The 25,659-nt window shown below is 44.3% G+C and overlaps 2 protein-coding genes across 2 annotated transcripts; both read left to right on the top strand.

The window, feature by feature from the left end:
• Positions 1-6,482: 6,482 nt before the first annotated feature.
• LOC124290985 (extensin-like) lies at positions 6,483-7,220 on the top strand. Its single transcript, XM_046727846.1, has one exon. It carries the CDS (start codon positions 6,483-6,485, stop codon positions 7,218-7,220), a length of 738 nt encoding a protein of 245 aa, XP_046583802.1.
• A 25-nt stretch (positions 7,221-7,245) lies between these two features.
• LOC124290984 (leucine-rich repeat extensin-like protein 5) lies at positions 7,246-8,847 on the top strand. Its single transcript, XM_046727845.1, has one exon. The coding sequence runs from the start codon at positions 7,246-7,248 to the stop codon at positions 8,845-8,847; it is 1,602 nt and encodes a 533-aa protein (XP_046583801.1).
• Positions 8,848-25,659: the final 16,812 nt, after the last annotated feature.

Genomic DNA, 25,659 nt, shown 5'->3' with positions numbered 1-25,659 from the left:
AGTGATCTGTCTTGTGATGCCACTTCCCATATCAGGATGCTTCCTCTAACATCCAACATTTTCAGGACCACGTTGCTGACGTAACGCTCACCTAGACGACTGCGTATGTCATAAGCGTGACGATAACCTTTATATGTCCCCTCTGGTCCATAACGCAACACAATCCTTGCCCGCATTACTGTACAGGCCGCCGACCTTGATGCCAATACAGGAACAGTGGTTACAATGTCAGAACTTACAACGTTAGTGACGACACGGTTCGTTTGTTTGTTTGTTTGTTTGCTGGGGTATTTGCCACTTCCCGGTGTGATGTTCAGTCTTCGATCCCTCCAATTGCTCTTCCCTAGCCAATATCTGAAATGTACGGCATAGTTAATCATGACTGACTCTGAATAAATTAGTGTTTGATGCGTAAACTATTGATATACGATCTGAATACTTCTTTGGAGATATCGGAAGGGCAGGATATGCTTAAACTATTCGCGAAGTCTCATCACTTTTCCATTCATTTACATTCTTAGTTGATATTTGACCTTCAACGCTCACAGGACAATCAAGAAGTTGTTCTCAGGTGTGAAATTCTCAAACATTGGCGTTATATATACGCATGACTTATCAACATGATACATATGTCACATAAATGCAATTTTGTTCTAAATGATATTACGCTACCATGTTTGTGTTTGCCCCTGTCATTGTTTAGAACCTCTCGACATTTTATCTTTAAAAAGTGGGCGTCAGAATGAGATTTGGTATTGGGTTTGATCCTATACAAAGCTGTATCAAGTTGATTTATTCTCAGTTTGAGGATACATCCTGTTAATTCATATCCTAGGATTGATCTGAAAATGGCTGTCACACGTTTCTCTGTTATTTATCTTTTAACAGGCATCCTTACAAGAATAACTGTGACGAAAACATTCATTTGTGGTACTGCCGCCTACAGCATTAATGACTCTCCCCTGTCAGGTAACCGGGAGAAGGTCGCGAAACCTCATCTCGACAGCTAATTGCATATTATGGTCTTCCTTGGTTTACACAGTCATTAACGGAGAGAGAAGTTGTTTTGTTATTCGATATTGATAAATGTTGCTTTTCATGACGTCGACATATTTGGTCTAGTTTGTTTTAAGGAACGTATCTGAAATGTGATTTTAAAGGAAAATAAGAAACATCGATTTCATTTACTAACCGTCTTTTGCATTTGAGACATTTTTAAGGCACCGTAGATAAACTGTTGAGAAAAAAACACATCTATGTTTGATGGTTTGATGAAAGAAATAAGAAATGGCAACTCCATGGTGATAGATTTGACATATGTGTCATCGTTGTGTCTTGAACCTAACCTTTGCATTCTTTTTGCCGGCTGATTTCAGCGTTTAACATTTTGCTAATTGTTTATAATACTTGGTCACATCCAGTTCTCAAGAGTGTGTTTTCTTTTCTCTACCCGGTTACACAGTCGAGCTGTTTCTATTGCCGGGAAATAAATTCCTTTACGAAAACCATTGTTAAAGGTAAGAACACCTTTGATATTTGCTGTTTTCAAGCTCGGTCTAAGTATCAGAGCGATCCCAACCATCACTGCACCGTCAGTAAAATACCGACACCACACTTAAACCACCGATACAGTTTCTTGGTATATAATCAAATATCAAGTACATTCTGAACACGATTCCTACCTTAGAAAAGTACACGCATTGAAAGATGATCAAAATCGGCTAATGACCAACTGACGATATGGGTCCAGACCAGAGATGAAGAGATTGTCGAGAAGACATCGCTGTACTAGTAGTGTGTAATTAGCACCGTTTCATCAATATGAGGCCATTGATTTACTGATGACATTGACGCCGATCCTTGTCCTGTAGGCGTGGGAGGACATTTATCGTCAGACTATTCAGTGTATCTATTTCGCCTTAAGTATGTTATAATTTTGATATGTGGATTGTCACAGAATATTACTTCAGTGAATTAAATTTGAAATACGATACAGAAGTGCGTCATTGTCTTACATGACACTGTAGACTCCCTTGTTTACCAACTTTAACTAGAAATACAGTACACCTGTGAAACCATTTCAACTGTTGTACAATTAGTCACCATTAGTCACGCTCCTACCTTTCCACTACCCCTTCACCTTCCATCACAATCACGCTCCTACCCTTACCTACCAAACCCCACGACCGCACCCACGCCTACGCCTACGCCAACGGCAACGTTCACGCCCATGCCCACGGCAACGTCCACGCCCATGCCCACACCTAAACCCATACCCACGTTCCCGCCAACTTCCACAACAGTTTCGTTGCGACCACTCCCTTGCCCGACCACACACTAACGTTCCTACCACTCCCTTGCCCGACTACCCACTTACGTTCCTACCACTCCCTTGCTCGACTACCCACTTACGTTCCAACCTCTCCCTTGTCCGACCACACACTTACGTTCCAACCTCTCCCTTGTCCGACCACACACTTACGTTCCGACCTCTCCCGTGTCCGACCACACACTTACGTTCCAACCTCTCCCTTGTCCGACCACACACTTACGTTCCAACCTCTCCCGTGTCCGACCACACACTTTCGTTCCAACCTCTCCTTGTCCGACCACACACTTACGTTCCAACCTCTCCCGTGTCCGACCACACACACTTTACGTTCCAACCTCTCCCTTGTCCGACCACACACTTACGTTCCTCTCCCTTGTCCGACCACGCCCCTTCAAACCTCTCCTTGTCCGACCACACACTTACGTTCCAACCTCTCCCTTGTCCGACCACACACTTTCGTTCCAACCTCTCCCTTTGTCCGACCACACACCATTACTGTTTCCAACCTCTCCCCTTGTCCGACCACACACCTTACGTTCCAACCTCTCCCTTTTGTCCGACCACACACCATTACAGTCTCGCTCCTCTCCCTTTGCCCCGACCACACACTTACAGTTCCAACCTCTCTCTTGCCCGACACACACATCACAGTCTCGCTCCTGCCTCTCCTCGCCCGACCACCCACCATCACAGTCTTGCTCCTTGCCTTCCCTCGACCACCTACTATTACAGTCTCTCGCTCTGCCTCCCCTTTGCCCGACCACCTACCATCACAGTCTCGCTCCTGCCTCTCCCTTTGCCCGACCACCCACCATCACAGTCTCGCTCCTGCAACTCCCTTTGCCCGACCACACATCATCACAGTCTCGCTCCTGCCTCTCCCTTTGCCCGACCACCTACCATTACAGTCTCGCTCCTGCCTCTCCCTTTGCCCGACCACCTACCATTACAGTCTCGCTCCTGCCTCTCCCTTTGCCCGACCACCCACCATTACAGTCTCGCTCCTGCCTCTCCCTTTGCCCGACCACCTACCATTACAGTCTCGCTCCTGCCTCTCCCTTTGCCCGACCACCTACCATCACAGTCTCGCTCCTGCCACTCCTTTGCCCGACCACCTCTCTATATCGGTTCGGCTCCTGCAACTCCCTTTGCCCACTATCATAGCACAGTCTTCGCTCCTGCCTCTCCTTTGCCTGACCACCTACCATGCACAGTCTTGCTCCTGTCTCTCCCTTTTCCGACCACCTACCATTACAGTCTCTGCTCCTTCTCCCTTTGCCCGACGACTCCACCATTACAGTCTCTGCTCCTGCTTGCTCCCTTTGCCCGACCACTCCACCACACAGTCTCGTTCCTGCAACCCTTTGCCCGACCACCCACCATTCACAGTCTCGCTCCTGCTTCTCCTTTGCCTGACCACCTACCATCACAGTCTCGCTCCTGCCTCTCCCTTTGCTCCTGACCACCTCCACCATTCACAGTCTCGCTCCTGCAACTCCCTTTGCCTCGACCACACCTATCACAGTCTCGCTCCTGCCTCTCCCTTTGCCTGACCACCTCGCACTCATCACAGTCTCTGCTCCTGTTAACTCCTTTTGCCCGACCACCCATCATCACAGTCTCGCTCCTGCCTCTCCCTTTGTCTGACCACCCACCATCACAGTCTCGCTCCTGCGTGCTCTCTCCTTTGCCCGACCACACTCACCATCTCGCTCCTGCTCCTCTCCTTTGCCCGACCACCCACCATTACAGTCTTGCTCCTGCCTCTCCCTTTGCCCTGATCATCCACCATCACAGTCCCTTCCTGTCTCTCCCTTTTGCCCGACCACCCACCATCACAGTCTCTTGCCTGTGCCCCTCTTCCCTTTGCGGTTCGACCACCCACCATCATACAGTCTCGCTCCTGCTCTCTCCTTTTGCCTGACTGACCCACCATCATAGTTCAGTCTCTTCACCCCTGTCCCTGCCTACCACCATCACAGTCACACTCCTACCCTCTGCCCCTTCCCTTTACCACCATCATTAGTCACATCTCCTACTAACCCTTTCCCTGTCCCTTCCTTTTACAGCTACCATCCCTACAGTTCGACTCCCCCTATCCCCAGTCCCTGTCCCTGCCAACCATTCACAGTTACACTCCTACCCCTGCCCCCTGTTCGCTTCTTCTTAACACCATCCTCAGTCATCACTCCTACCCATTCCGCCGTGTCCTTTGCTCTCACCATCCAGTCACACTCCTACCCCTGCCCTTCCTCTGTCACTATCCACCATCACAGTCACTGCCCTACCACTGCCCCTGTCCCTGCCTCTACCAATCATCACAGTCATTACTTCTACCTTTGCCCCTTGTCCCTGTTTCTTCTTCACCATCATAGCAATGCACCTAACCCTTGTCCTGTTCCCTTTGCCTAATACTTTATCCATTCCCTTCCTACTCCTTGTCCTGTTTCTACCACTATCATCACAGTTACCTTCCATGCTCGCACGTTATCCATTCTACTATCGAAGCCGTTCCATTCCACTTTGACCTTTCACTGTCACTTCATCACAGTCCATTGCCTTTGTCTTCGTTCTGTTTGCCACTGCTTGTACTACCATCATAATTCACGTTCCTTATCTGTTCCATCCATGCCATACTTCATCATCTCCATTCCGTTCTTGTTTATTGTTATCATTAACTGGTTTTACTTTGCCCCTGTCCTGTTTACTAATATGAATAAGACTTTGAATAAATTGAGTGTTTGATGCGTAAACTATTGATATACGATCTGAATACTTCTTTGGAGATGTATCGGAAGGGCAGGATAATGCTTAAACTATTCTTTCATCCTTCATTCCATTTCCTTTACTCCATTTGTCGTTTGTCCTTTTACTCACCTTTGCCTTTGTCCTTGTTTTACCACTATCATAGTCGCCTTTATTCTGTTCTTGTCCTTTGTTTAATACTCCATCAGTTAATTTTGCCCTTGTCTGTTTTAACACTATCATAGTTTACTTCCTTTAAAAGTGGGCGTCAGAATGAGATTTGGTATTAGGTTTGATCCTATACAAAGCTGTATCAAGTTGATTTATTCTCAGTTTGAGGATACATCCTGTTAATTCATATCCTAGGATTGATCTGAAAATGGCTGTCACGTTTCTCTGTTATTTATCTTTTTAAACGGGCATCCTTACAAGAATAGCCTGTGACGGCATTCATTTGTGGTACTGCCGCCTACCCAGCGTGTGACTCTCCCTGTCAGGTATGCCGGGAGAAGGTCATGAAACCTCATCTCGACAGCTAATTGCATATTATGGTGCTTCCTTGGTTTACACAGTCATTAACGGAGAGAGAGAAGTTGTTTTGTTATTCGATATTGATAAATTTTATGTTCCTTGTTCCGTTTACTACTCATCAGTTTCATTCCATTTCATATGTGTCATTGTTTATATCCATCCATTCTTATTCTTCAGGCTCTTTGTTCCTTCCATTCTAGTCGTCACATCCAGTTCTCAAGTGTATTTCCTTTCAGTCAGCTATTTCTATTCTGTCTTCTATTTCCGCTCGGTCCATATCATTCCTCCATTCCTTCCATTCATGATACAGTTCTTGGTCAAGTGCAGTTGGGGTCGGTCCATGTGTGTCGATTGCTTCCGTGGTCATGGTCTTCCATCCAATAAGGGCCATTCTTGTTGTTCCATTCGGGTGTCTGTGTGTTTGTGTGTTACTACGTTGAATTCCATGTCTGTTCTTGTCCTTGCTGGTCCTTGCTCCACCATCACATAGCTCCTGTAACCTCGGTTCGACCACCCACCATCGCCAGTCTGCTTCTGCAACCCTTTGCCCGACTACCCACCATCACAGTCTTGCTCCTGCTTCTCCTCTTTGCTCCGACCTCACTCACCCATCACAGTCTCGTTCTGCCAATTTCTCCTTTGTTCGACCACCCACCTCATCCAGTGCTCCTACTCCCCCTTGCCCCCTTGTCCCTGCCTAACCACCACCCATCACAGTCACACCCTACCCCCGTCCTTTGTCCCTGCCTTCACCACCATCACAGTCACACTCCTACCCCTGCCCCGTCTGTCCCTGCCTACCATCACAGTTCCTCCACCCTACCCCTGTCCCTGTCCCTGCTCTCACCACCACAGGTCAGTCACATTCCTACCCATGCCCCCGTCCCTGCCTACTCACCATCACAGCTCACATCTCCTACCCCTGCCCCCTGTCCCCGCTCTCACAATATCTTCACTCATCACAGCAGTCACACTCCTACCCCTGCCCCTGTCCCTGCCTACTACCATCACAGTCACACTCCTACTCCCATCTGCCCCCTGTCCCTGCCCTACCACTCATCACAGTCACACTCCTACCCCTGCCCCTGTCCCTGCTCTTACTACCATCACAGTCAGGCTTCCTACCTCTGCCCCCCTTGTCCCCGCTCTACCACCATCACAGTCACACTCCTACCCCCTGCCCCTGTCCCTGCCTTACCACCATCACAGTCACACTCCTACCTATGCCCCCGTCCCCTGCTCTACCACCATCACAGTCACGCTCCCACCCCTGCCCCTGTCCCGCCTCAACACCATCACAGTCACATCCTCACACCCTGCCCCTGTCCCTGCCCTACTACCATCAGCCACAGTCACACCCTACCCCCTGCCCCCTGTCCCTGCCTACCACCATCACAGTCACACTCCTACCCATGCCCCCTGTCCCTCACCACCTGCTCACACACCAACCCTGCCCCTGTCCCCTGCCCTAACACCATCACAGTCACACTCCTACCCCTGCTCCCCTGTCCCTGCTCTACCACCATCACAGTCACACTCTACCCCTGCCCCCTGTCCCTGCTCTTACTACCATCACAGTCACACTCCTACCCCTGCCCCTGTCCCTGCCTAACACCATCACAGTCACACTCCTACCCATGCCCCCTGTCCCTGCCTACCACCATCACAGTCACACTCCTACCCCTGCCCCTGTCCCTACTCTCTTCTACTCATCACAGTCACACTCCTACCCCCTGCCCCTGTCCCTGCCTACTACCATCACAGTCACACTCCTACCCCTGCCCCCTGTCCCTGCCTACCACCATCACAGTCACACTCCTACCCCTGCCCCTGTCCCTGCCTACCACCATCACAGTCACACTCCTACCCCTGCCCCCGTCCCTGCCTACTACCATCACAGTCACACTCCTACCCCTGCCCCTGTCCCTGCCTTCTACCATCACACTCCTACCCCTGCCCCTGTCCCTGCCAACCACCATCACAGTCAACTCTTACCCCCTGCCCCTGTCCCTGCCTACTACCATCACAGTCACACTCCTACCCCTGCCCCCTGTCCCTGCCAACCACTATCATCACAGTCACACTCCTACCTCTGCCCCTGTCCCTGCTCTCTTCACTATCATCACAGTCACGCTCCTGCCCCCTGTCCCTGCTCTTCCCTCACAAGCTGCCTCCTACCCCTCTGTCCATGCAGTCCATCACTGCACTCCTACCCCTGCCCCTGTCCCTGCCAACTCACCATCACAGTCACACTCCTACCCCTGCCCCTGTCCCTGCCTACCACCATCACAGTCACGCTCCTACCCCTGCCCCTGTCCCTGCCTACTACCATCACATCACAGTCACACTCCTACTCTCTGCCCCTGTCCCTGCCTACCACCATCACAGTCACTGCTCCTACCCCTGCCCCTGTCCCTGCTCTACTACCATCACAGTCACGCTCCTACCTCTGCCCCTGTCCCTGCCTACCACCATCCGTCCCTGCTCCTTTCTACCACCATCACAGTCACGCTCCTATCCCTGCCCCCCTGTCCCTGCCTTACTACCATCACAGTCACACTCCCACCCCTGCCCCTGTCCCTGCCCTACTACCATCACAGTCACGCTCCTACCCCTGTCCCTGCCTACTACCATCACAGTCACGCTCCTGCCCTGCCCCTGTCACTGCCCTACTACCATCACAGTCACGCTCCTATCCCTGCCCCTGTGTCCCTGCCTACTACCATCCATCACACTCCTACCCCTGCCTCCTGTCCCTCCTCTACTACCATCACAGTCACACTCCTACCACTGCCCCTGTCAATGCCTACTACCATCACACTCTCACGTCTCATACCATCCTGCCCCCTGTCCCTGCCTTCTACCATCACACTCCTACCCCTGCCCCTGTCCCTGCCTCTACCATCACAGTCACACTCCTACCCCTGCCCCTGTCCCTGCCTTCTACCATCACAGTCACACTCCTACCCCTGCGCCTGTCCCTGCCTTCTGCCATCACACTCCTAGCCCTACCGCTGTCCCTACCTATTACCATCACAGTCACGATCCTACCCCTGCCCCCGTCCCTGCTTTCTACCATCACAGTCACACTCCTACCTCTGCCCCCGTCCCTGCCTTCTACCATCACACTCCTACCTCTGCCCCGGTCCCTGCCTTCTACCATCACACTCCTACCCCTGCCCCCGTCGCTACCTACTACCATCTCTCTCTACCTCTGCCCCCGCCTACTACCATCATAGTTATAAATTAAGTCATCTTGCCTTTATTATATGTTCTCCTCAATGAAATCCGCAACCTACTCAACCTATAGTAATCAAGTAAAGGCCTACAAATACAGTAATGCCAAAAGAACTCTTATAAAGACTATTTGCTACAGTGAATGCACACGATTTGTACCCTACTAGTTATTGCCAACTCATAAATCCTAGTACGAGAACCTATGTTGTCGAGTGAGAGATCCTGTTATTTATGGTTTAGCAGACTGGTGATGGTGAAGGAGTGAATCCAGAAGGGACGCAGGGTAGAGGCTGGTCGCTTAAATCTTCTTTATGATTGTAGTGTTGATGTGTGTGAGCGTGCGTGCGTTTACTTGTGTGCCGGCGTGTATCATTTTTTTTCAGGAAAACCCACGATGTATGTGTATCCATGTGTTTTTCTGTCTGTCTCTGTGTGTCAGTGGGTCTGTGGGTCTGTACAAGGTATGTGTTTGCCTGAGTATATCTGTATGTGTTTGCGTGCAAGGTCATTACACATGTACAAAAAGCACTTAGAAGGGGCGTAATGTACAGGAATTACATAGCATGGGCGTAATGTACAGGAATTACATAGCATGGGCGTAATGTACAGGAATTAGATAGAGGGAGTTATGTACAAGAATCCGAAAGCAGAGGCCTAATGTACAGGAATTAGGTAGCAGGGGCGTAATGCACAGGAATTAGATAGCATGGGCGTAATGTACAGGAATTAGATAGAGGGGAGTTATGTACAAGAATCCGAAAGCAGAGGCCTAATGTACAGGAATTACATAGCATGGGCGTAATGTACAGGAATTAGATAGCATGGGCGTAATGTACAGGAATTAGATAGAGGGGAGTTATGTACAAGAATCCGATAGCAGAGGCCTAATGTACAGGAATTAGGTAGCAGGGGCGTAATGCACAGGAATTAGATAGCATGGGCGTAATGTACAGGAATTATATAGAAGGGGTGTATTGTACAGGAATTAGTTAGCTTTACGTTATGTACAAGAATCCGATGGCAGGGACGTAATGTACAGGAATTAGTCAGAGGGGCGTAATGTGCAGGAATAAGATAGCATGGGCGTAATGCACAGGAATTAGTCAGAGGGGCGTAATGTGCAGGAATTAGATAGCATGGGCGTAATGTACAGGAATTAGTCAGAGGGGCGTAATGTGCAGGAATTAGATAGCGTGGGCGTAATGTACAGGAATTAGATAGCATGGGCGTAATGTACAGGAATTAGATAGCATGGGCGTAATGTACAGGATTTAAACAGCATGGGCGTAATGTACAGGAATTAGATAGCCTGGGCGTAATGTACAGGATTTAGACAGCAGGGGCGTAATGTACAGGATTTAGACAGCAGGGGCGTAATGTTCAGGAATTAGATAGCGTGGGCGGAATGTGCAGCAATTATATAGCCTGGGTGTAATGTAGAGGAATTGGATAGCGTGGTTATGAACAGAAACAAGATCACCAGAGTTCGGTTAGTGGATAGTGAATGAATGTAAAGGAATTAGATAGCAGGAACTTACTGTTCAGCAATTAGATATCAGGGGCGTAATGTGCAAGAATCAGATAGCAGGGGCCTAATGCACATTATTTATATAGCAGGGGCGAAATGTACAGGAATTAGATAGCAGGGGCGTAATGTACAAGATTTATATAGCAAGGGCGTAATGTTCAGGAAAAAGATAACAGGGGCGTAATGTACGGGATTTATATAGCAGGGGCGTAATGTACAGGAATTACATAGCGTGGGCGTAATGTACAGGATTTAAATAGCAGGGGCGTAATGTTCAGGAATTAGATAGCAGGGGCGTAATGTACAGGATTTATATAGCAGGGGCGTAATGTACAGGAATTAGATAGCAGGGGCCTAATGTACAAGATTTATATAGCATTGGCGTAATGTGCAGGAATTAGATAGCAGGGGTGTAATGTTCAGGAATTAGATAGCATGGGCGTAATGTACAGGATTTATATAGCAGGGGCGTTATGTACAAGAATCAGATAGCAGATGCCTAATGTACATTATTTATATAGCAGGGGCGAAATGTACAGGAATTAGATAGCATGGGCGTAATGTGCAGGAATTAGATAGCGTGGGCGTAATGAAGAGGATTTGATAGCGTGGTTATGAACAGAAACAAGGTAGCGGGGTGTGATCACTTGGGTCCGGTTAGTGGATGGAGAATGAAGGTTCTCATAATGAATTGGGATGGGGGTCATGACTTAAAGTGTCTTGAGATGGACATTGTGACGAGGAATCAGGTTGGGTAGGTCGTAAAGGTTACTCAGCTGGATATAGGCACCCGGATCAGCAATAGAAATCGGATGTGTAACAGGTGGGGGTTAAAACTTGTAGTGAAATAATGAATGCGATTGGAAAGGGCCGCAACGATTGGTTGGTTAACGTTTCTCAAACAGGCTAACAGACAGTGAGCGTAATTTCATGCAATAAACTTGTACACTCTTTACAAAACGAAACGCATCTGTGGTAACAATATAGCTGCAGGACAATTTTTAAAGATCGAAATTCAGAAAAGGTATTTGTCTTCCATAAGAAAATATCGATGACCTTTAGCAAGACTGACATTCTTGAGAAACCGACAGTTTTCACGTGCAAGTCATGGAATGTGACAGTTTTTTCTTGTAGTTTGCACAGATCATTCAGTTTACAAAAGTCAATTTTGAAAATCGACGTACCGATATTCAAAAGGTATGCGCGATATAACACCAAATCAAATTTAAAAATGCATATACGGGTTTTATGTGAACATAATCACGTGACCCGAACTGATACGTGTATATACATGTGAATGACTGCCTGAACAAATACGTGTATATACATGTGAATGACTGTCCGAACTGATACGTGTATATACATGTGAATGACTGTCCGAACTGATACGTGTATATACATGTGAATGACTGTCCGAACTGATACGTGTATATATACATGTGAATGACTGTCCGAACTGATACGAGTATATAATTGTGAATGACTGCCCGAACTGATACGTGTATATACATGTGAATGACTCCTAGAACTTATACGTGTATATACATGTGAATTACTGTCCGAACTGATACGTGTATATACATGTGAATGACTGCCCGAACTGATACGTGTATATACATGTGAATGACTGTCTGAACTGATACGTGTATATACATGTGAATGACTGTCCGAACTGATACCATGTGAATGACTCCGAACTGATACGTGTATATACATGTGAATGACTGTCCGAACTGATGAACTGAATACGATACGTATATACATGTGAATGACTGTCCGAACGAATGTGAATGTCCGAACTGATACGTGTATATACATGTGAATGGCTGTCCGAACTGATACGTGTATATACATGTGAATGACTGTCCGAACTGATACGTGTATATACATGTGAAATGACTGATACGAACTGATAATGACTGTGTATATACATATATACATGTGAATGACTGTCCCGAACTGATACGTGTATATACATGTCCGAATGACTGTCCGAACTGATACGTGTACATGTATATACATGTGAATGACTGTCCGAACTGATACGTGTATATATACATGTGAATGACTGTCCGAACTGATACGTGTATATACATGTGAATGACTGGCCGAACTGATACGTGTATATACATGTGAATGACTGTCCGAACTGATACGTGTATATACATGTGAATGACTGCCCGAACTGATACGTGTATATACATGTGAATGACTGGCCGAACTGATACGTGTATATACATGTGAATGACTGTCCGAACTGATACGTGTATATACATGTGAATGACTGGCCGAACTGATACGTGTATATACATGTGAATGACTGGCCGAACTGATACGTGTATATACATGTGAATGACTGGCCGAACAGATACTGCGGACATGTATGAATTGTATATTTAACTGATACATCGTTACCCGTGAAGGTCCCGGTTAGAATATAGATCTTCAGTAATCCATGCCTGTCGTAAGAGGCGACTAACGGGACCGGGTGGTCAGGCTCGCTGACTTGGTTGACTCATGTCATCGGTTTCCAGTTACTCAGATCGATGCTCATGCTGTTGATCACTGGATTGTCTGGTCCAGACTTGATTATTTACAGACCGCCACCATATAGCTGGAATATTGCTGAGTGCGGCGTAAAACTAAACTCACTCACTCACTGATACATTGTGTCAGTCGAAACAGACTGGTTGGCCAGCAACGAGACTGCTAGTGGAGTGAGGTGAATTCAGACAGGAGTGTCCACACCATGACTCACCTAGTCAACAGTCGGTAAAAATATACTAGATCTATTTACCATGTATTATTGCTTGGTAGGCTGAATCATCTTTAATACTGCAAAAAGGGGGAAAACCCAGTGCATTGACTCGAAGAAATAGTAAATGGGGCTTAGCTCCTCATAAAAGTGTTATTCTGGATGATAATGTCTGCGTTACCAGATAAAATGCCTTTCAGGTTTTGACAGGGATATTACGTGCGTTAGGTCAAAGGGTGTTGCGTCTGGATACTTTGCAATGTTGCATAAGAATGGAAATGGGCGTTGGAATGTACGGTAGATATTTGCAGTTCATTTCAAGTTATAATAATTTCTTTTTCAAAAACGAACTTTCGTTATTGCGTTATTTTAGAGACCGCTTTAGTTATGCGGAGTTGTGTCCCTTGATCACAGCAGTAACCAAAATGTATAGGTTCGAATCCCGATCATGTTTGTAGGTTTGTCAGCACCATACACTGTTCACCCGTGAAGATCCGAGTTAGAATTGATCTTCATTAACCTGTGCTTGCCGTAAGAGGCGGCTAAAGGGATAGGGTGGATAAGCTAGTTGACTTGGTTGACACATGTCATCGTATCCCAATTACGTAGAACGATGCTCACGATGTTGATCACTGTATTGTCTGGTCCAATCTCGATTATTTACAGACCGCCGTCATATAGCTGGGATATTGCTGAGTGCGGCGTAAAACTAAACTCACTCACTCGCCATACACCACAATGGTCAACGTCTAAGACGTGCATGACAAGATTTCCTCTCAAATTCAGTTGAAACGCCGAGTAAATGGAAATTTGTTCAAAGCGGCGGTACCCCCAACACTCTCACTCACTAGCGGGCTGCGTGCTGACGTGGCGTTCAACCTGTTCCACAAGAATACGAGTTCCTATCTTTTTTAGACACCGCGTGGGTTCTCCGCGGTATGCATACGCGTACATTATCTGATCCGTGAAGAGTAAAAGGCATCGAGTCGCAGCAAATTGTTATGTTTTGAAACCATAGTCAAAACTTCCTGTCCAAAACAGTGTAGTTATCAGACGTTGTTCGTCTAGTGTGCCGTCGTGTAATGAGAAGCGCAGAATCGCCCCAGTGATTATTCTGGAACGTCGCCAACAACCGCCCCGTTCCCGTCCTAGTGTTTTGCATCAATCGTTCTTTCTCCTCTTTCATAACTAATTTAGACCTCAGGTCGCTTCGTTCGCACGTTTGTTGTGGTACGGTTGGGCTACATGGTGTATGTATCAAGAGCGCCAACACTGCTAGACTTCTCCAATGTCTTCAAACAAAGCATTGCATCATCATCTAGCTTAACGCACATTAACACACGTTTCGTAAGAATAATTCATACATCACTAACAACAAATTAAAAAAAATGTGTTTGTTGAAATTAAAACTTCTTCAAATCATTTTGAAATTTGAAGGTACATTACAGAAATATGTGGATAAATATGTTTTAGTAGTTGAAGCGATTTATGACGTGCTTGGATGTCATTTGAGTCCGCATCTTCCACGGCTGTTCACCGATCAACAGGGAGGAGGGTTTAAAGCAATAATAAAGTAAACTGATAACAGTTGTTGTTTTGCTAATGTGAGAGATATTTGGTAATGTGATACTTAACGCACTAGCTACAACCTACACAGGAATATATATAACTGTTAGAGATACCGCAGATCTGTTGTCGGTTGTATTATTTCGGTTACATTATACAACAAAAGAGTGAGCGGGTGAATGAATGTACGTTTACGTCGCAGTAATGGGTGATGTGTAAGCATAGGAGATGTGGGCAGTTTAATGTTTTATTGAATCATATCTCACCCTATAGCGAGAGTTACTGAATAAAGTTCTACGCCGCTTTTACCAACATTCCAGCAATATCACGGCGGGGGACACCAGAAATGGGCTTTAACCACTAGGCTACCCCACCGCCCCTCTCGCTGTAGAGGGCGATGGGGCAGCCTAGTGGTTAAAGTGTTGGCTCGTCACGCCGAAGACCCGGGTTCGAATCCCTACATGGGTACAATGTGTGAAGCCCATTTCTGGTGTTCCCCGCCGTGATGTTGCTGGAATATTGCTAAAAGCGGCGTAAAACCAAACTCAGTCAGTCAGTCAGTCAGTCTAGCTACAGCAAGAAGGAACACACGCACACAGATCACGCTATTACCTGCCCATGCCCTTCTTAGACGATCCATATTTGTTTTGAAATCTTAAATTATGAAATCTTCGAATTTTGTTGATTATATACTCATGCCAATAATGGTTGTCACCCTCCTCCCCATCCCAACCCCACACACACCCCACACCCACAGCCCACAGCCCGTCTCCAATAAAAAAAATTTGAAGGGGTTGACAACCATTATTGGCATGAGTGTATTAACAAAAATATTGTACTTGCAGCGGTGTGAGGGAAATGTTTCTAGAGTAATAGTATGTACAGGAACATACTGTATTCAAAATTCAATTTATGTGTGACGAAATGCGTAATATAAGAAAATTATTTGCACTTGCATCTATGTAACGGTTATTCTACTGTCCCAACCTGGTGCCAATACCTCTTGTATATATTTCATTAAGCTGGATGAAGATAATTTTAATGCATCTTTTCCAGATGCTCAGGTCACAAGATCCAGTGTTATTGGGACATCTTCATGTTAATGTCTAATACTTACTAAAACTATTTTTTTATAAATGTTCGCACAAAGGATGTGCGTGTGATAGATTTAAAGGTCATTTTCTTGTGGTTTGGTTGGGCAAATGAAAGCAACAAAGCCTTTCCGTATTTAAAAGGAATCTGTTAGTCTCAGCATCCAATCAGCGTATGCGTTATAATTACCACCATATCATAGTGAATTGAATGTTTGTATGTAATGTTTAATGAGATGATGCGCGAAGCGGTGAAGCGGATGTGTGTCTAGCATGATTAATGCCACGGACATCTGCAAACGAAACTCCGTTTATAATACGTGGCACCTGATGATTTGTCATATATTGTATCCAACACGGATCAGTCATAGTGACGTCATGCGACCTATCGGTTCAAGGTGAGGTGAGGTGATATTGGGTTTAACGTCGTGCTTGAGAATATTTCGCTCATATGACGACGTCGGTTCAAGCTTAACAAAGCAAGAAATGAGAGATATTAGGTTGGGTTTGTTTACTCTTCCGTCACGTGTATTTAAATCCATTCTCCCGGAACTATCAGTCAGTGCACCCACTCTCGGATTCGAATCCTGTACTGCTTTCGTCATCGAGCAGTAATAAGGAAATCTTAATACTTACCCACATGCTCCTGTGATTTGATGGGACAGTTTTATTACTTATACTAGTGCTGGCAGAGGGCGTAGGCTGTTACCAGGGTGATAACGGTTACTCATCGCCAAATACAACCTGGCTATGAGCCAGTAGCGGTCAGACCTGGTCTCGGTGAGTAAGGTCTTTGTTACTGAGTGCACGTCAAGTGACGTAACGGACCAGGACTACTGACTTCGCGGTATTAGATATATACTAACGGAAAAATGTAATGATGCTTCCCATAAAAAGGTGTAAATGTTATGTAACAAGAATTTCAGTGACAAAACCAATAACTGCAAACCGGAGACGGAGCGATACGCCCGGGTTGTGGAGTCACAAATCAATCATCAATATGAATAGTGAGTGGGTGAGTTTAGTTTTATGCAGCATTTAGCAATATTCCAGCAACATCACACGGGGGACACCATAAATGGGTTTCACACATTGGATTAATGTGGACAATCGAACCCGGCATCTCGGCGTGTCGCGCGAACGCTTAACCACTAGGCTACCCCACCGCCCCTCATCAATACCAACAGCGAGTGTGACTACTATTTACGTTGACACAGGCAAGGCAGGGGCGGTGCACTGAAAATACCAAATGAACAATTGGGATGTTGCTCCTCAAACAAAGAATGGCTGAAGTGAGCTAGCGTGCTGATCCTGTCGTAAGCGTCGTACTATCTCTTTTAATACGTATTCTATGAGGGCGTCCTCTAGAGAAACTGCCGGCCGTGGCAGAACGCTAATGTTATGCGTTAGAATCTTGCTTTGAGCACGTGGTAAGTCATGAAGTGTTGCCCCGCTTCCGTATCCAAAGAGCAAAGAATGTGATTCGATGGCCATTAAAATGTCTGAAACTTCATTTTACGACATTCCAACGAATCCAAGGCGCATACATGCTGAACAACCATCGCGTGCTGTGCACATAAAAATACATGTGTGAGTATCATCTTTCGAAAAAACACGCATAAACTTTAGAGTCGAAGACCTCATGATGCATTAATAGACAAATTAGGCCAGGAGCCAGGAGCTGAAAATTGACATATTGGTACCACTCAGAGGGACCAAAAGTTGTAGTGTTTAATATGTTCTTTTATGTCTCTCTATATAAAAAAGGTATGATGGACATCTCAATTTGGTAGCTCAGACTCAGAATGAGGCTAAATCCAAAATGGCCGCCCCAAAAAACAAAATTTTCAAAAACGTCTTTTTCAGGCTCTAATCATGAGTAAAGATGAACAAATACGTTGGAAATGAAGAAAAGGGAGCTAAAATGGTGCTAACATGATTTAGTACATTTAATTAATATAAAATAGAGTGTTATTTGATACCTTTAAATAATTTTTCCCTCTGATTCTGTAAGAGTCAAAATTGTAAGTTCATGGACCTTTTTCCAACTCTTTAATTCATTTATTCTGAAGCAGCTCTTTATTTCCAAAAAGTGAGAGCACCTTCAAATCCCTTACGCTGTATAGTGATAGTCACTGTTCCACATCAAAAACATCAGCTTCATCATCAGTGTCACTCTCCGGCATGTCTTGGTCCTCGCAGTCTGGTTCCGACATGTCACAGTGCATTTCAGTCCATTGGAAAGGCATAGACAACTTGGCAGTTTACAGACAGTTGTGCACTTGCAAAAATGAACTCCAGAACAGCATCTTGAGTAAGAGGTCCTGTCATCCAGCAAATCTCTATGTGACCATTTTCTTCCACCCATCCATGACCATCTGTTGCCTGTGGAGTTGGATGTTCAGCTTCCAGACAGTTGTTCCATATTGCAGCTGGATAGTTTGTTCTCAGGATGTGTATGGGTAGACAATCAAAGCAGGGTGGCAATTGTCCTGCTTTATTTGACCCTTTTCTCACTTCAAATACGTGGGGAAAAGGTCTCACAGTTGACAATTTGATACAATGACTGGTCCCTTTAATGGCCGCCATCAACAGAAAGAGCTGTCTGCTATTTGGTCTGGACAAAATGTGTAAGTATACTTGCAACCATGAAGTTTTAAGCTTCAACACTTGATATAATGATGTAATATGTAACATAGACACAATTTGGACTATGAAGCAAGTGAAAATAATGATAATTTTCAGAAAATAAACTCAAATGGTATGATAATCAAAGTTGTCTGCTAGCCAAGGGAGGTAATTCAAACTATATTAATCAAGGGAGCATTCATTATTTCAAATATGAAAAAAGTTAGAAATATTTTAAAATGGATTAAAATTGAAATTAGTAAACAGTTTTTGCAATTGTCGATTTGACAGTTGTAAATGTCTTGGTCATTACAGGTTATGGATTCTGACAGTGAAGAAAGGGTATGCAGTCAACTGACTGAGAAGACAAACTGTATAATATGTGGAACTGAGTCAGAGTCATCAGAACTTAGACACCTGAAACATTTACCCTCATGGAGAACTCTTCTTAAAGCTACTGAGATACAGAATTTCCAGCCAGCCTATATTATGTTTGTCAACAAGTGCAGGACATGCAGAAGCAAGTTCACACACAAGAAGACGCTTCTGCGCAAGGGAGTAGACCATCAGGAGGACACAAACCAGGAAGGTATTCAGTCCCAGAAGCAACAGCGAAAAGTAGTAGTCAACACTTCACGTGTTATGACAAAATATGTATTTTCTGTGACAAGAAAAACAAGTATGCTCGAAGTCCAGGGAACCCCTCACCAAGGCAAGCGAACTTCGTACAGATATCAAAGTACGAACTGTAGCAAAATTGAAGATGGATAGCAAGAATTTGGCAATAACATCACGGGAACTGGTAGCAGCACAAGCTCATTATCATAAGATATGTTACCGGGATTACACCAGAAATTATTATGATGCTTCAAGCAGTGGAACTAAAACTTTGGATTCTACCACTCATGAATACAGAGATGCAGAAAATGATGCCTATAAAATGTTGTTTTCATTCATAAGAAGTTCACTCTTTGAAACCAAACGTGTCAAATCTATGATGGAACTAACAGAAAACCCGGTTGCATACATGACTGAGCGAGGTGTCAAAGAAGTTAAACCAGAAACAAAAAAGCACATACGCCGCAGACTTGAGGCTGAATTTGGAGAAAGTTTGACAATATTTCAAAATACACAAGGCAAACTTCTGGTCGTCCCGGACAGCATATCCCTCAAAGAACTTGCTGCTGAAAATATGGAACTTAAGGTTGAACTTCATCTTTTGACTGAAAAAATGCCAGATCCACTTAAAGAAATTGAAAAGGCTGCTTTGATAGTGAGGAAAGATATTAAATCAACTCAGGCTGAAGTAAATCAAAAATGGCCTCCCTATCCTCGTGATCTTGATCCTGAAAAAGAAAATCTGCCAATATAGCTAAAAACATGTCTGAACACCCTTCTTACTGGTGACAAAGACAAGATTCTCTCATCCAAACCCCATCGACTCATACAGTCTCTCTCACAGGACGTCATGTACAATGTCAGCGGTGGAACTTTCTATACTCCCAAACATGTTCTTTTGGGTTGTAAAGACATTAACTGGAAATATTGAAACAATACGAATTCCCAATAGACTTGGCAATGGCATCTCTTATACAAAATTGTACACTATGCCGTCAGAAGTTAGCTGTAGAGGAAACTGTTGGTATTTCCATTCCAGCTAACATCCATCCTGGTGTGCCAACTACTCTTGCATTTGACAACATTGAGAGACTTGAGGAGACATTTAGTGTCGGGGGAACATCTCACAGGGTCAATGACATAGCAGTGCAAACACATAGTCTCCAAGTGGAACTACCACAGCAGTGTGTGCAAGTACCAAAGGATAAACTAAGAAGCATCCTCCAACTTCAATCCTACTGCCTCCTTACAATGCTGGGATTCGTGATGGGCCACCTGCAATGAAACCATCAACAGTTGAAAGTCAGTCAGCCGTGGAGGAAGCTCTTTGCAAAAACTGGATCTGGTCCTTAGTTCGTCAAGTTGACTGTGATCAACAAACAGTGAGTTGCTGGACAGGATTTAACATTATGACACGTGACCAAATATCAGTGACCAAAGATGTACTTGGATACCTACCAACTATAAATGCGCCTTCAACAGAAATGAGTACAGCAAATGAAATTCTTTCTCAAGCTCACAAAATCAAGGAAGTCCTTCAACTTGAGAAGATAGTGTGTGTCTTGGACCAGACACTTTATGCCAAGGCAGTTGAAATCACCTGGAGACAACCCCACCTGCATCACAGCATTGTATTGTGGAAGGGTGTATTTCACACGATCTGCAATCTTTTGGGAATACTTGGCAAGAGATTCCAAGATGCAGGGTTACGAGATCTTGCAGTCGAGAGTGGAGTTATTGCTGAAGGATCAGTTGACAGAGTTATGGATGGTCGACACTATAACCGTGGTGTAAGATTGCACAAGATCGTCTATGAAGCGCTTCTTCGACTAGCCTGGAAAGGCTTTGACAATTGGTGTCATATCAACCATCTACCTTATTCAGCATCGGAAGATGACATCAAACAGCTGATAGGTGAGCTTCGTCAGACAACAACTCAAGCAAATCTCATGAATCTCATTGCAAATCCACAAATGGAAAGAATGCTTTACCTCTTTGATCTTTACCTGCAGTCCCTAAGAGGGAACTGCTGGGGGAACAAAAGGATTCAGTCTCAAGCCATCTGCTGTAAGTAGGTACTATCTTACTGCTGAACAAGGAAGCATAAGTCTTAACCAGCTGAGAAGACTCACAGAGACTCAGGCGCCTGACTTTAGTCACCATGACTTGGAACATTCAAGGATAGTCAAGGGTGAATCTGATGTTCAATCCATTGTTAATCTGATGGAAGATGAATGGATCAATCCCTTTGACAGCTGCCCATCTGATCTGATCAGCATATCGACAGGGTCTTGTGCTCCAACAGATGTTGCTCATGATCTTCAGCGAGCCAAACAGCCAGGAGAGGAGGCATACCTTCAATTTTCTGATGAAAGACTTGAGAGCCAGACAAAGAAGTTTTACGATCGTCTTCCAAAACAAAGTCTTAAAACATTTATTCATGTCAACTGCCAAAAGAAGAAGAAAGGGTCAAATACTGCAACAAACCTGAAAGCAGATCACAAGCTATTTGGCCATATGTTACTTGTCGCTCAAAGCAGGAGATTGGACATGCAGAAGGTACTAGCTTTGCCCCTCGGGCCATTACCATGGGCACTAGCTAACAGCGATGGTACGATGAAACAGACCAACAAAGCAGCTTTAGCAAAACATCTTGAAAAATCTGTTTCATCGCCAGAGGTCATTCCTGGACCCTCAACATGCATCATAGATGGAATGAGTCTAGTACATAAAACCCATGGTGAGAACAAGATGTTCGGGGAACTGTGACAGTCACTTCTAACATCAGCCCTACATATTGGAACAGGAAGCTACCGCATCGATGTGGTATTTGATGTGTACTATAACAGCAGAGCGAGTTAACCGGGGATCAGAGAACAGCCTAGTCTACTGTAGCATTGCTTCAGGACACAAGATATGACATTGGAGACGTCTTCTTACCTCATCTGAAAGCAAAACCAATATCATCCAGTTCATTGTTCAAGACTGGCAGCTTCCTCATTCCAGGGCCAAACTTGAAGACAGAATACTGTATGTGACATGTGTAAGCAAGTGCTACAGAATGACGTCTGAAACTTCAGCTGAATTTGAATCCTTGTCAACTACCCAAGAAGAAGCAGACACGCGGATGCTGTTGCATGCTAAACATGCATCTTTGGAATCATCATCAGTTGTCATTTCCTCAGATGACACAGATGTCTTTATCTTGTCCTTAGCAAAGAGCAGTGACATTGCCACCAATATTTACATCAGAGCTGGTACAAAAAATCGCCAAAGAGTCATTGATATCAAGAAAGTTGCTGCGGTGTTTGGTCAAAGCGTTTGCTGGCCCTACCTGGACTACACGCATATACTGGATGTGATACTGTTAGTTCTTTTGGAGGCAGAGGGAAGGTCAATGCATTCAAACTTCTTGTCAACAGCATGGGATATCAAAAGGCTTTCCAACAACTTGGAAATGAGTGGACTGTACCACCAGGTTTGACCGACTCACTACAAGCATTTACATGCCGCCTGTATGCCACAGGTTCTTCAATAAGGGATGTCTATCAATTGCGCTACCACTTATTTGAAGCCAGAAAAGGGGCAATTGAATCAGGGCAATTGCCCCCTGCTTTGATTGTCTATACATGCACATCCTGAGAGCAAACTATCAAGCTGCAATATGGAACAACTGTCTGGAAGCAGAATATCCAACTCCACAGGCAACAGATGGTCATGGATGGGTGGAAGAAAATGGTCACATAGAGATTTGCTGGATGACAGGACCTCTTACTCCAGATGCTGTTCTGGAGTTCATTTCTTGCAAGTGCACAACAGTCTGCAAACTGCCAAGTTGTCAACGCCTTTCCAATGGACTGAAATGCACTGTGACATGTCCGAGCCAGACTTGTGACGACATGGTATGTGAGGACCATGACATGCCAGAGAGTGACTCTGATGATGAAGCTGATGTTTATGAAGCGGAACAGTGACTAACACTACACAATGTAAGGAACTTGAAGGTGCTCTCACTCTTTGAAATTAAAGAGCTGTCTTCAGAATAAATGAAATGATGAGTTTTCGGAAAAGTTCTTTAAACTTACAATTTTGACTCATACAAAATCAGTAAAAAATGATTTAAAGGTATCAAATAACACAACTTGATATTAATTAAATCTTCGTAATATATGATAGTACCATTTTACCTCCTTTTTTCATTTACATCCTATTTGTTGAACTTTACTCATGATTTAAGCTTGGAATTGACATTTTTGGAAAGTCCTGTGTTTTTTGGGCGGCCATCTTGGATTTAGCCTCGTTCTGAGTTTGAGCTACCAAACCGACATGGCCATCATGCATTTTTGATACATAGAGACCATAACCACTTCAAAAAACATAAAAGTGTTTGGTCCCTCTGGGTGGTACCGAAAAATTGTCTGGCTCACGGCCTAAATTACCTAAACATTATTTTCTTTGAACAATATTTAGCATGGTTAAAATGGAAAAGATTGTTCACAATACGTTTCATATTTTTGCAGATATGTCAAGTCAGCATTTATCTGGGTTCAAATGCTATCAATTATTTCCTTTTCATCCACGGATATATCTGATGAAAAAACACAATGTCATGGAGACGGTAGACTATGATTAATTTGAAGGCAAAGTTACATCAACAGCCTCTGTAGGGTCATCAAGGAACGGTACATTCTGTGGGATCCATGCATAGTTTCGTGAGGGCGTAACGCCAGGACAGTACTTTGGTGGTGCTAACTCAGCATGAAATCTCACTTACTCACTCACTCATTGGAAAATGTTCAAAAAGAAATTTTAAAAAGAATACCTGAAACAGATTCAAAGTTACATATGCTCTGTGAAAATTATTGCATAGATATCATACACATAATGAACAGGTTGCTCGGCAGGATAAAACTGTATTCGTTTGGGTGATGTACGATGAAGATGTTAAAATGCTAGGTAATAACTAATTTTTCAGTGTTTACAAACAAAGGTTCAGAAAAGGTCCCCAGTGACTGAACCTTAGAGGTTGGGTGATCACGTCTCTGATTTGATGCCCTGTGGGTCAGCATTCCCCGACGGGATTGTTTTCATTATCAACCACCCCTGGTTCGCCCTCTTTGCCAGGATAGATCATTACAGACTCGTTTATATAACGAGTGTGGCTTGAACAACATCCGAAAATGGCATTGTGTATTTCATAACATCCGAAAATGAACACGTCAGTTTTATACAACCTGACTGATTCTGATACTTATAATATATACTTAAAATAAAATGTCAAAGTGTCAAATACATAAACTCCATTATAAGGCCGTGAGTAAAATCCCTCGACACATTAACGAAAGCGTGGGGCGAGACGAAACCATGTAACAAAATAATCACTACTGTGTTGAAAACCTTTTTGAAAATGATATTTATTAGAAAATAAGAAATGTCATAAGAGCAAGAAAGATTATAACTGTATACATGTTTACAGGTCCAGTACCAATTCCAGACCGGAGGAATGTTCTTATCCAATCGCGACAGGACATCTCGTAAACGTGCCAATGTTTATCTAAACTTTCACAGAGCTTCCTGCTTTGAAACTCCAGCATGAGCATCTCATCTAACGGTTGTTATTTACTTCCGTTATCAGAGAACGTAAATATTCCTCTAATGTAGAAGAATACTGTTTCATTGACAACATGACAGATGGATGAAAAGCATGTAGTTAAAAATAGACTAAGCGCAGCACATGTTGGTATTAAATTATCATATGTCACGTCTACACCGGATTTTTCGACAGTGTAATCATAACGATAAGCTGGAAAAGTTACCTGATTTCTACTTAGATGAATTCGAGTTGGATGGGTTCGTCAATTTAAAGGTAGTCATCGAGCCTTCAGTCCGTACGCTGCTTAACTGATTCCCAAAGGAGGTTGGTTTGCATTCAGCAATATTTCAACTAGATATGGCGGCGGTCTGTTAGTAATCGAGTCTGGACCAGACAACCCAGTGGTCAACAGCATGAATATCGATCTATGCAATTGGGATACGATGACATGTGTCAACCAAGTCAGCGAGCCTGATCACCCGATCCCGTTAGTCGCCACTTACATCAAGCATAGATTGCTGAAGACCAATTCTAACCCGGATCTTCACGGGTGGTCCCAAAAGAGATATTATGATACAATATTATAATTATTATCAACCTTGTAGCTGTTTGATTGGCATTTTAGAAGATGCTATTTGATGAACATAGAGACTTTTCTGGGTTTCATCTTTTTATTGTTTGGTACAACGTTTCAGGGCTTGTTCTGGCCCCATCATCAGGTAGAACTGATGAAAATACTACCTGATGATGGGGCCAGAACAAGCCCTGAAACGTTGTACCAAACAATAAAAAGATGAAACCCAGAAAAGTCTCTATGTTCAACCTCATAGCTCTTTAATAGTAAACATGATTTCAACAGGTGAACACGTGAAAGGCACGTTTTGATCTGAACATTTTTAGGAATGTTTTACATGTTAGATGCAAAACACAATTGGGGTGTTTTGTGTAACGCGTAGGATCTAAACAAATCGTCCTACTTTCATCACAAACTAAGTTGATATCGTTAAAATACTGATAAAAGCGGCGTAAAATCCA

Source organism: Haliotis rubra, unplaced genomic scaffold, assembly GCF_003918875.1.
Source record: "Haliotis rubra isolate DU_JTF1 unplaced genomic scaffold, ASM391887v1 Scf48, whole genome shotgun sequence".
Classification (NCBI taxonomy): domain Eukaryota; kingdom Metazoa; phylum Mollusca; class Gastropoda; order Lepetellida; family Haliotidae; genus Haliotis; species Haliotis rubra.
The sequence above is the reverse complement of the archived record's forward strand: the minus strand, read 5'-3'. Positions and strand labels throughout refer to the sequence as shown.

Bases quoted from the DNA above. Each gene is read 5' to 3' on its own strand.
- LOC124290984 (XM_046727845.1), top strand. From the start codon at position 7,246: ATGCCCCCTGTCCCTGCCTACCACCATCACAGTCACACTCCTACCCCT.
- LOC124290985 (XM_046727846.1), top strand. From the start codon at position 6,483: ATGCCCCCGTCCCTGCCTACTCACCATCACAGCTCACATCTCCTACCC.